General features: G+C 39.9%; 1 protein-coding gene across 1 annotated transcript in view; it reads right to left on the reverse strand.

Moving 5' to 3' along the window:
- Positions 1–927: 927 nt before the first annotated feature.
- PDSS1 (prenyl (decaprenyl) diphosphate synthase, subunit 1) overlaps positions 928–12,638 on the reverse strand; it is a 20,761-nt gene continuing 9,050 nt past the window's right edge. The window contains exons 5-10 of the mRNA XM_009074296.1: positions 12,061–12,172; positions 11,863–11,972; positions 5,794–5,874; positions 5,501–5,614; positions 2,056–2,136; positions 928–1,399 (exon numbers count right to left, since the gene is read on the reverse strand). Coding sequence (XP_009072544.1) covers positions 1,259–1,399; positions 2,056–2,136; positions 5,501–5,614; positions 5,794–5,874; positions 11,863–11,972; positions 12,061–12,172 — 639 coding nt within the window. The 3' untranslated portion in view covers positions 928–1,258. The remainder of the gene's footprint in view (positions 1,400–2,055; positions 2,137–5,500; positions 5,615–5,793; positions 5,875–11,862; positions 11,973–12,060; positions 12,173–12,638) is intronic.

Below are 12,638 nucleotides of genomic sequence, written 5' to 3' on the forward strand. Positions count from 1 at the left end.
GGTCTTGTCCATTACTTTGTTGGTTGGCTTGGCAAAGAAGTTTGGAATGCTAACGTAGCAAAATCATGGCTGTGTTATCCCAGGCAATGTACTAAAAAGCAAATGTCTGTAACATGACTTTATCACTGACAGAGGGCAAATAAATTAGATCTGAAATCTGAATTACACACTTATACACACTCTTAAAAGTTCTTTTTTTCTAACATCAATTTTAGAAAGGATTCTTGATTGAATCTAGTTATCTAGATGAAGTAAGTTGGACACCATCTGTAATTTGAGTTCTCAGTGGAAACTCTGTGGGTTGGTGATGTGTCCAGCTGAGCAGAGACAGCAGAACTGTTCCCAGGGGGAACACACACAACAGGAACTTGGCCATTGTGTTAAGGGCTCACAGGCAGAGACAGATAGAGATGGTTTGCTTCCCTGCTCTACACATTCTGTGGCTGAAATAACCTGAAAAGGAATGTGGTAGTACTGGGTAATTACTGTGAGAGGAATGTGTCTGGAACTTCAAAGCAGACTTCTTACTCTATAAATGAGTGATGGAAGGTGATGGAGTTGCAGCTTTGCCTGGCTGGTGAATCATTCATTTTTAGTGTGAGTTAGAAATACTCAGCCTTTCATTTTCTGAACTGTAGCAATCCCAAATTCTGTATCTTGTAGATACAGAAGGTGGCTAGCAAGTAGCCACCAGTAGCATGCCTATATTCCATTATGAATTGGAAAATTTCTCATTGATATATATAACCAATTAAAATCTACATATAGTCTTTCATAGTAAACCAGTATCCATATATGTAATGCCAGGTGTTTCTATAGTTAAACAGCCCAGGAAGCATTCACACCATCTCTTCACAAGAGTTTACCAGCTAGTAATGTGCATGCTCTGTTTATTAGTGTTAAGCAAGTAAAATTTGGAAGAACTTCAGTTCTCATACATTGCTTTATATTTATTCTCATTGTGGCCTTTGTGCATCAACATGTAAACATCTTCCCCATCCCCCCCCAATTAATAGCCCCCACTAAAACAATTGTACAGCACTGTTTGATTTGCTCTGAAGTGCACGGCTTCCTGCAATAAAACACTTTGAACTTCTGGTTTAAAAAGAAAAAAAGTAAAACTTCCCCAAAAAAAAAAAAGAAAAAGGTTTTTTTAAAAAAATAATTTTTGGTAGCCTGTGTTGGAAGCAAATAACCTTTGAAGTAAATTGAGGCACAGTCTGGTAAGTAGCTGCCAGGATGAGTGGAAGGAGGTGTGTCACTTGTCTCGCAGGAGAACCATCTCTGTCAGGTGAATGAGAGCTTCTCTCTCGGGCGACGGCCGCAGTTTGCTGATCTCTCGTGTCGCAGCGTGGCAGTAGCGCTGGGCGAGGTAGGTTGTTTGCTGCACACCATCACTCTGGTGTAAGAAGACAGTGAAAGGAAACTGCCTCCCTCCTGCCTTTTGCCTCTTTCAGTTATAGGGAGTTTTAAGGTCAGTGAGTACCCTGAACACTTAAATTCTGAAGATGGTCCTACGTAACTTCCCCAAAGTGTCAAAATACTAAAATGCCAAATCTAAGTGTACTTACAAAACAGCACTGGTATTAATAACATACTAGAAACTAATGGCTTAACACCTCCCCTCCTGCCCTAAATAGAGATGTACAAAAAAAATAGGTATTCATTTTGCACAGTTATTAGGCCTTTTCAGATCAGAGTCAATTAAAATGGATGGAGAGTGTTCACTGGAGTTACAAAACTGACTGGTAATTATGTGCCATTTACACCAGTTGTTGGATACAGCTACTCTTCAGCTGAAGGAACTGAGTTCATGCATGAACTTTTTATTTTTATTACATGGATTTTATGCTATTGGAGGGGGGGAAAAAAAAAGCTCTTCAGTACTTAGCATTTCTGCTAAAACATTGTGCCAGTAAGCCACCTGAAGAGGCTGGCATTGTACATGGATTTTAGCAGGTATTTGACAATGCAGCCCTGCTATTTTACTTGGGAGGCAGTGAATTTCACAGTGACTTCAGCAGGGACAGCAAAAATATTTGGTATTTGTCTTACCTGCAACACATACTTCCGAGCACGTTCAACATCTCCTGGCTTACTGAATCTCCTCATTATCATAGCATTCATTTCTGGAAACTAAACACAAAGGGAGAAGGGTTTGTACTGCTTTTGAGTTGTTGTCTGTGTAGCTGCCTGCCATGCTAAGGTCAAAATGACACCGAAGCACAGACCTCTTCCCCTGCCACTGTTGTTACTACAGGCATAGCTTTAGGTTCATACTTGCAGTCTGCACTGAACTGTAGTACAGCAATGCCCAAGCACCTGAAAATCAGCAGACACTTTGGCTATAGCCAATTGGCAGCAAAAGTTGGCATGTGGCATTTAATCATGTTGAACAGATGAACCAGCGTGGTAATTTCTGATGTGGCTACTCTCAGGTGTGTAACTGGTTCAGGTATTCTTATATGACAAATGATGTTTGGTGCTGGCAGCACCTCTTCCCCCACATATACAACAGAGAACTCAGGAGGTTTGTTCTTGCAGTATTGCTCAGTTCAACCTGTAAAACCCCTTTGATAACTTTGGCTGTTATATCCACTTACGCTTTCCACTGTGGTGATATTTTATGTGCACGAGCTCTGCACAGAATTTTTTTATATGTGGAAAACTACAACTATAAGGTACTTTGTTTTCAGTCACGTAGTACTGCATGTTCAGTTCCCTATAAATCAAGTAGGTAACTCAGTTGTCTGAGAAAGTCACATCAGTTATCTAAACATGCTGGCACCTTCTTCAGAAAGTCCAGAAATAGAAAAATCTGGTGCTTAACAAACAAGGCCACAACTCAAGGCAGCTACTCTGCAGAATTCTTTTTAAAGGAAAGAAGTGAGTTTCATCTTGTCTGAGAAGATTGGAGTTAAACAAAGATGACTTTATTACTGCACACTTGTAAACAATTATCTGCTCTCCTTGCACACCTTTGGTCCTGAAACAGCAGCTCTACAGCCTTGTTCAGGTACAAACATGTAGCATCCCTCAGCGTTGTGACATTTCCCTGTTACTCATAGGTGGTCGTCTTGGAGATACATGTAGAAGTTTATTGGTGACTCATACTTTCTCTAGAAGAAGTCAAAGCTTTCTCTTGCTCTTTAGCACTCTTCTCAGCTAAAGACAATTTAATGGCAATGTTCCTGTAATCCCTTTTCACATTACTCCTATTTACAATTACACAGGATGCACATGGGAATCACTTTTTATATTTATGCACTAAAGGATATAAAAACCCCCAAACTTGTAATGCAACGCTGTTGTTGGCAACTCTGTAGAGTTAAGGGGCAGTATAGAAGCACTTGACAGAAGTGCTTATAATAAAAATCCTCTTTCTTTAGCTGTACTAGGTTAAGAGTGGCTTTAGAATTAGCAGATACTAGTGTATTTCCTTAAAAAATAAATGGGGTAGGGATTTTTTATCGAGTGAACTAACTTTAAGTACTGAATAAACAGGTCTTGCCTCAAGCTAACCAATTTTTTCTATAAAGGCCTCTCCTTACTACTCTAATGTGCAAAGATGTATTTCAGAGGGAGAAGAGGACAAGAGGAAAAAGTGGCTGTCACTGAAGATCCAGAGCACGTGAAAAATTAAAAAATGATTGTCAGGAAGACAACTCGAGGATTACCACATATATTAAAGGGTTAACAGGATAGCAGTAATATCAATTAGAAGAGAAAAAACCAGCCTAGAATTAACAATTGCAATTTTGGACTATCTTCAAGTCCTGGCTCAGGAGTTTTTTGTCTCAGGTACAAAGAGATCTTTTAGCAGCAGCACAGATAAGTTTCTGTTGAAGCTCCACATTTTTTAGCATTTATACTTTGTTTATATATCAGTTAAGTCTGTAGTGCTGTTCTTCCAGTTTCTTGAAAACAGCAGGAAATTTTCAGCCCAGAAGCAGAAAACTTTGTAACATGGTCAAGCTGTTGTTCAATGCAAGAACACCCACCTCCCATCTACTAAAGATAAAAGTGAGGAAAAGCAGTGAAAGGTGACCTACAAAGAACAAGATTTTAAAATAAGGCCGACAGATTTTTCTTTTCTTGTGTTCCTATATTATAAACTAATTTATCTTATAAAGCTAATTAAAAGATGAAGTTGAAAGTCAGAGACAGACAACCCAGACAAATTAATCAAAAAATAGTTTTAATTAAAAAAATCTGAATATTCAACACCCACAAGGCAAGCAGTGTCACCCATTCCCTGCCTTGTTTCACTACATGTGTAGCTTTAACACACACTAAAATAAACTGTTTCACAATTGCATCCTTTTTCTCTGCCTGAGTCTCTCACTGTTCTTTAGACAGCTCCAGTTGCTGATGACTAACAATTCTGAAATAACCATTCAAGAACACATTTGTGAATCCCCCAGCTGAGTGTGTGGGGAGGGACTGAGAACATGGAGAAGGTTGTTCTCAGCATGCATTTGCCTGCATTCTTAATTGGCCAACACCCTGTGCTTTCCTGCCTTTTCTGAGATGTGGGTCCCAAAGGATGAGGAAGCAAGTGTTTATGTATGTTTAACCTTCCCCCACCCCAGGGTCTTTACGAAAGAGGGGGAAGTAAATGTCAAGATGCTTTGGTTTATTTAAATTATTTAAAACTTTTCTCATGTCAGGCTCTAAGCAATTCCACCGAGACATCCAGCAGACTAGTGCTCTGCTGGAACTAGTTGTGCCAGTTTCATATCACGCTGTTAGGTTTTGTAGGAAGGTGAACTAGAAACTTGAGCATTAAACCAGTTTCTTCCCCATTTAGGGATCAGCACCAATTTTAATGTCTTTTGGTGCTGTTTGCACTTGTTTTCTTTGTACTCCTCTCTTTTTAAGCCCTAAAAATCTTGACTAATTCTAAACTTGTTCTATTTATGACGCTCCTTTTTCTCTTATCTAACACTCAGAATGGCAAGTTTCCCACATTTGTAACTGGATAATACCTGAGGACAAAGAGATGAAGAGATCAAGTCCAGTCAATAGAGGTACCCACCTAAAAGCTTGGCAAGCATTTCAGTTCTTGGCCCCAGAATGGATACAAAACCCTGAACTTGGCAAAAAAACCTACATAGATAGTCAAGCTTGGGAAGAACAAGATACCTCAGGAAACAACATAAGCAAGAAGCTACTTGGGAATAACCTACAGAAAACATGCAGTCACTCTGTGAATACCTGCCCTGTTGCAAAGGATGAGCACTGGAACTGGGGCAGCAAAAGCCTAGTGCTGTTTGCTACAAGGGCCCAATAGTAAGAGGAGTTGTGCAGGAAGGTGTTTCTCAGAACATGTATGTGCAGACAGAATCTGTCTGATCCTGAACACACTGATTTGTCACGTGCTCAGGACATGCTCATCACTGACGCTGTAGACTTGATGTGTTTAAGCTGGACCTCAGTGTGTGCTGTGAGGAGCAGTTTACACTTTTTGTTTTGAGGAAACAGACTCCTGTTGACTTACCTGTCGACAGGCAAACAAGACAGGGCCTGTGGCTAACCCAAGCTTGAGATCTGCTGCTGTTGGCTTCCCCAGATGGTCGGCACACGACGTAAAATCCAGCACATCATCTATTAGCTGGGAAGAAATAAACATACAGCTTATTTTTAAACTTTTTTAAAATGAAAACTAATTCCAGAATAATCCTTGTTCAAGAGAAGATTTATAGAAAGGATTAAGACAGCCCACTTTGAATTCTAAGGCAGTTTGAAGAAGTTTAGATTTTAGATTCCCTTTAGTTCAACAAAAGCAACTACCTGAAAAGCTATGCCAACATTTTTTCCATACTGGTATGCAATCTCATGGACTTTGGGATCAGGACAGCCTAGAATTGAAACCTGAAAAGACAAAAAACCCAAGTAAATAGAAAGGTTTAGTTAGCATCCACTTTTAGTCTCTGACCATAGGTGTGACATAGAAAGCACAGACAGGAGGGATCTGGGAAAGGAAGAACCAGCTGACTCAGTGGCACATTCTTGTTTCTCTCTGTTCACGGAGACACACAACTAGCCAAGCTTACTAGAAAACAAGGCTGAACAGCAGTGTGGTATTTAAAGCTACATTCAAATCTGGGAAGAGATTAGCTTTATTAAATATTTATCAGACTTAGAAATTATAATGCAAGAATAAAGAGAGAAGAAATGTGGATGCACTGCACATGCAGGCTAGCAGTCATCTACAGTCCAGTGATGGGGAAATTAAATTTATTGCATATGTAAGTCAGCCAGGGGATAATTGGAGGTCAGACAACAGATAAAGACATTATGTGTCTCACGAAAGATCCACAAAGCTGGAAGTGTTGTACCCAGTACAGGAGGGGCAGTTGAAAAAAGGAAGATTATTTTTAAGGTGATGTTAACTATAACTGACTTGCTGGGGAAAATGGGTTGAGTAGCTCACAGGCAAAGGTATCAAGGGATAATTAGTGGCAAAGAGAAGGCAGTGAATGAAGAAAGAACACCAAGCTGACCAAGTATCATGAAACTGAGATAAAACATTTTCACTGAGTACAGATAAAGGAATCGACTACATAAGAGACAGAAGTTTTGCTGAATAAATTCCACAAAACTAAAATATAGGACACAAATTAAGATTTGAAAATTAATATCTTGCTTCAAAATAAGGGCACTCATGCTCTTGCATTTATGTACTGATTATACAATTCACAAAATGAAGTTTGTTATATTTAAATATTCAGATTTATTTCATCCATCAATAAAGCAATTAGGAACAGGGGGGCAAGAATCCATCCTGGTTTAGTGCAGGTATTCCAAATCTGCTATGACCAACATTTTACTTAATATATCTTTTAAATGTATCTTCTAATGTATCTAGACTAGAAATACATGCTATGAAAACCACACAATATAAAAATGTGTGTGTGTATACACACACACACATGTATATAAATTCCTCTTTAGGATCATAAAAAACCCAAACAACCCCAAAACCAATCCCAAACTGCAAGCAAATGCAGCAGTAGATTTGAATGTGAACAAGATGGAAATAACAACTACATTATATCCTAATAAATGTGATGCAACTTGCACAAGATCAGAGACTATTTCATGCATCAGTGCACTTCATAAGTGAGCATCAAAACACTTCCCAGTCATAACCTGCATCTGTGGCTAATAACTAAAACCCAGAGGAATCTGGATGCCTGAGGCAGTAACAGCATCTCACATTCCCCAGTTTTATTTAAAAGAGGATAGTATAGCAGGAAAATAATTCTACTTATGTCTAATAATCACAGGTTATCAGAGTGAACTGCAAATATGAGACATTTAAATAGATGATGCTAGAGACTATCAAACCAGAACATTCTGCCCTTTTATCATCTTTTGATGCTTGTATCTCAAATAACAGTATTTGCCCCAAAGAACTAACATCTACTGCTGTACCATGCCTAGCAAACTTTTGTTGCTTCTGTAACATAAATAGTATCAGCAAGGCAGGGGGGCTGCATCTACCTTGTTTCAATGAAATCTCTACCTACCACCACATTTCATTCCATGTGGAAGATTACAACATGGAACTCAGTAGAATGGTGACAAAATCCTGGTTATGGCACAGTGGGCATTAGTTGGCAGAGGGGGAAAGGAAGTACCATGTAAAAAGAAGAGCTTCTTCATTTAATCTGCAAGGTCAGAGCAGAGCTATTGCTGTAGGTGGACAGTTTTTGGGAGACACAGACATCACCTACACAAAGAATCACAGCAGTGTATGTGCAGAATTACAGCCTGAGTTACAGAATGGAAGACAAGCAAAAGTCATCAATGCAAAATTAATTCCTGCATCTTTGCAAGAGAGAGATCCCATTCAGGTACATTTCTGAAGAAAAGAAAAAGGAAATTGATTTACCAATCATCCTCAAGTGAGCATCCCTCTGACCATGGCCACAACCTGCAACACGACTGGGTCGTGTCTACCAGGGAGTTCCTTCAGGACCCAATTTCTCACAATGCTCTTGTGGATTATTGCCCCCACCTGGACGCTCACTGGGATGCAGGCAGGCAGCCTGGTCCCAGGCAGCCTGGCACTCCCAGGTGAAGTTTAACTGAAGCCATACTGGGAGAATAACATGCATTTGCAAACAGAAATTAGGACAACAAAGTCAACACAATGACACGTGTTGAAATGATAAACCCTTTGAAAACATCCTATAGGTCCCTTAATAGCTGGTTGATGACAAATTCAGTCTTGCAAGAATTCAGACCTGTTCTCCACTAAATCCTGATGAGAAATCTTTCCTAGTACCAAGTGGAACAAATTCTTTAGAAAGGTTCTTTTTCAGTAAAGCAAGTCAATCTGCTTGGTATTTCAAACACACTTTTGCAGTTAAAAAATGTCTCTCTTATATTATATGAGAGACTATAAACTAATTCTCTTTACTGAATTGCACATCCATAAAATATTATATCATCAGCTCTGGGTAGATACATCCTGCTCTGGTATTTAATGTGTGACAATATAGCAGCTGGAGTTGAAAGCACTTGCCACATCTATACCAGTGCCCTGTAGGTCAGAGAGGAAAACCTGCTGCTGGGCCGGGACACGCTTGTAGAAACAGTAGAGGAGATGTTTGTTCTTGTGCTTCTAGATTGGTGGACACTATGGAAAGGAAAAGGCTCTAAAAATCTTCCCCCTTTTCAGCCTTTCTCCATGTCCATCTCCTGAAGCTGTTAGGTTCCTGCCTTCTCATTTGTGGCTCATCTACCACTGTTACTCCAGAGAGGAGTCCTGTTCCTCTTTCCAGTAGAATTCACAGAATATTTTAGACTGGAAGGGAACTCTGAAAGTTATTTGGTCCAGTCATCTACTCCAAGCAGAGTTTACCTCACAGTTAGATCAGGTTGCTCAGGGCTGTGTCCAGTTGACTCCTGAGCATCTCCAAGGATGAAAATCCCACACTCTGTCTGGGCTACCTATTCCAGCATTTAACCAACCTCGTGGACAAATTTTTCCTAATAGCTAACTGAATTCTTCCATGGTACAACTTGTCCTTTCACTGCACATCTCTCCATCCCCTCTATGCCCTCCAATTACAAAGCTAGAGATGGCAGGATGATTCCCCCTTAGCCTTCCCTGCTCCAGACCAAAACTGGCTCTTGGCATATCGTTTTTCCAGCCATCCCATGGCCCTTCACTGAGCTCAGCCCACAGTGTCAGTGTCTGTCCTGTGTGAGGGAGCCCAGCCCTGCAGTCTCACACATGCTGGACAGAGGAGAACAGTCCCTGCCCCTGGTGCAGGCTATGCTGGCAGAGATGTACCCACTATGTGCTTGTCCTTCACTGCTGCAGGGCACACCACCAACTTCCTCTGGGCTCTTCAAATCCTTTTTGGTAACTACTCTTGTGAGGGGGCTATGAAGGCCTACCTCAGAGAGGGAGATGTCTACCCAGCAGAAACACCCACACACTGTAGGTGACTACCTTGTCCTGAATCTGCATTTTCATGCGTTTGACCTTTGCTCAAGTAATTAATATTTTAACAAGTTAACCAAGTACTTGTTTATGCTGAACTGTACTTTTACAGAAATGAAGATTATCTGCCTGAATAACTGTGATACATCTATGCTAATCTTTTTCATAGCAAACACTATAAAGAAAAGATACACCCAAAGGAGTTATTGTATTCTAAATAACAAATCAGGAAATTTACAGGCTGACCACAATATCTGATATCACTGATGTCATTACCCTGCATCATTTGTCACTGGACTTCATTGCAGTCTGCATCCCTGGCTGGGCTGGGGGGATCAGTTCTGCTGGTGTGGGTCAGAGGTCTTATTTTCCTAAACACCAGTTCCACACCCTGGTAGGATTTTCTGATGGAGCTCTGTGCACACACCAAACTATGAACTAGTTACAGGAGGAACTCACAAAGCTGCAGACTTCATTTTCTTCAGTGCCTAAGGCAGACCTTCCAAGGAGGCTGCATGCTTTCTCCTAATACAGAAATGTGGAATCTCTAGTGCAACTCTACACTTATCTCAAAGCAAGCATGATTTAATCCTCTTCTGAAAGTATGCTGTGCAAAATATAAACAGCTCTATGAGGCTGAGGAATTCATATGGGTGGAAAAAAAAGACAGAAAGAATCTGCTCAAGTTATTTGCCATTTCCAGCTTGCCTGATGACTAATAGAAATTCCACTTCACCTTTATTGTTTCTGAATTCTTGAACCAAAGTCACCTCTCATGTTTCTCTGAAAAATGCTTTTCAGTAACTAAGACTTCAGTGACCCTCTGCCACCACACAATGGTGGAGTCACTGTCCCTGGAGGTGTTTAAGGTAAGACTGGACATGGCACTTAGTGCTGTGGTCTAGTTGACATGGTAGTGTTAGGTCATAGGTTGAACTCGATGATCTCAGAGGTCTTTTCCAACCTGACTGATTCTGTGATTTCCTTTTGCAATGTATTACTTTGACTGAAACTTTGGTAACATTCGCCCATGCAGAACTATTGTAGAAATAAACTGGGGACTGGGATGGCTCGAACACCTTGAACAGACTTCTGTCCATAAGAAAAAATGTATTTTGCTATCTTAAAGGACTCCTGATTTAAATGCAGCGAAGCTCTGGCAGTGCAGAAGGTATCTACTGCAGTGAATACGACCCAGGTTGACAGACTATCTATAATCTTGTTTAGACATTTTTTTTCCAGGAATACTCTACTCTTCCATCTCTAAGGCATAATGCTGTAGAATTCTAAGATGCCACCTGAACTTTTCTGACATCTTCTTTCCAGTCAATACTCTTCTTTGCACAGACACAAATCAGTTTTTTCCTGTCATAAACAGGATCTGAGCTACTTTCAGTGGCACACTAACCTGGTTGTAACTGGTGTTCTGAAAACCAATAATCTCCTTCCTTAGCTTTGTCCCTGAAAACAAGATACAGATACTCTTGATTCCCTAAACTTTATCATTTTTGCTACAGAAGACAGAACTCCCTTCTGATTCCATCCACTTCCTTAGCAGCCAAAGCCATCTAAACCAAAAGAATCCCAACGCACACATGCACAAAACTCCCTCCAAATACCAAATAAAAGAAACCCTCTTTTCACTGCTCTCAATAGTGTTCTCCTAATCCAAGCAGAAAGTAACTGAGGGAAACACACATATACAAGTTATTGCTGCAGTGCAGCAACTATGGTTTTGCCACAAAGACACACCTCTCTCTCAGTTTTCCTTTATAACACGAATTTTACAGCACATAAAATTTCAGAAGTTTGGCAATGGAAAAAGTCAGACCAGCCACTAGAAGAAAAGCAGCCAAACACCCCCTACACCAGCATCACAGCTTCAACCTTGAGGGAAGTGCTTAAATCTTTAACTCAGGCAAGTTTCAAAAAGTAAAGTATAAACAATCAATTGTTTCCTTCCACTGTTATCATTTAAGGTCTCACTCAGCACCAATGGGTAGGGCCAGATGTCACCTGAAATCAGATTATATTATGATTATAAATCAAATTATAGACTCAAGAATGATCAACTGAGATTAAAGCCACTGTCTCCAAATTGCAGAATTTCATAAATTAAAGGCTGCCACTGTGAACCTTATTTTGATTCAAGTGAGGATAACAATAAATCTGTGTAAGAATAAAAAAAAAAACAGAAAAGAAAAAGTGAAAACCAATACTGGAGGCTGCACAGCTGAACTGTGATAAAATTCACAATCTCAAACCCATTCACATTCTGGCAGAACACCATTTAAAGGGTTTGCTTTGGAGGGTCTCCAGAGAAAACAGCAATAACTAGGAGTTTAGCTGTGAAGCTTACAGTATGGTATGTTAACTTTAGAAGAGACAGACGTACATACTGCTTTACAACTGTTTGCTATAAGACTCGCAGTCTTCTTAAAAGTCTTCTCGAGGTAGTGAGCAAATCTCTCATTCTCGTTTTCCTTGGAACCCAGCTGGAGGAATTCACCTAAAAAGTTGCACAGATAGGAGTTTTTATTTGTGGGTTTATTGCTTAGGCAAGCAAATCTGAAGACAAAAATAGAAAAAGACCTTACCACGCACCAGATCTTCAATCACCTGAGTTAGAACAGAGATGATAGTGGTATTTCCAATTCGTGCTAAAGCTACAGAAGCAGCTGAGAGGATGAAGTCGCCTGCTAGAACAGCCTAAGAATAAAAAATACAATAAGAAAAATTGATCCCTTAAGTGTTTTTTTTCTGTAAGTGTTAGTAAGGACAAGAAAATTTCCTTTATTTGGCAGGTTTACTCTCATTGCATAACCTTCCTACATAAAGCACAAATAATCTCATTGTAATGGAGAGAAAACAGAAGATAACCAAAATACTAAAATCTGAAGCATTTTTGAATCCCTATCTTACAGTGCTGTTTATATTTTTCTGTATAAGCACTGTCCTCCCTGTATGCAATACCTGAACACATTTGCCTCTGAAGTTTTTTTGAACATGAGTTCTCTATTTGACCGTTCTGTTGTGACTGTTACACCATGTGCACTCTGAATTGCCATGAGTTCTGATGCATCAGCAGAGCACTTCCTTCCTTCCATTTTCTGATTACGACCTTCCTTGTAATGCTCTATGAAGAAACACCTCTCTCAAAACAAGATTTCCTGCT

The sequence above is a fragment of the Acanthisitta chloris genome, unplaced genomic scaffold, assembly GCF_000695815.1.
Source record: "Acanthisitta chloris isolate BGI_N310 unplaced genomic scaffold, ASM69581v1 scaffold4075, whole genome shotgun sequence".
Classification (NCBI taxonomy): domain Eukaryota; kingdom Metazoa; phylum Chordata; class Aves; order Passeriformes; family Acanthisittidae; genus Acanthisitta; species Acanthisitta chloris.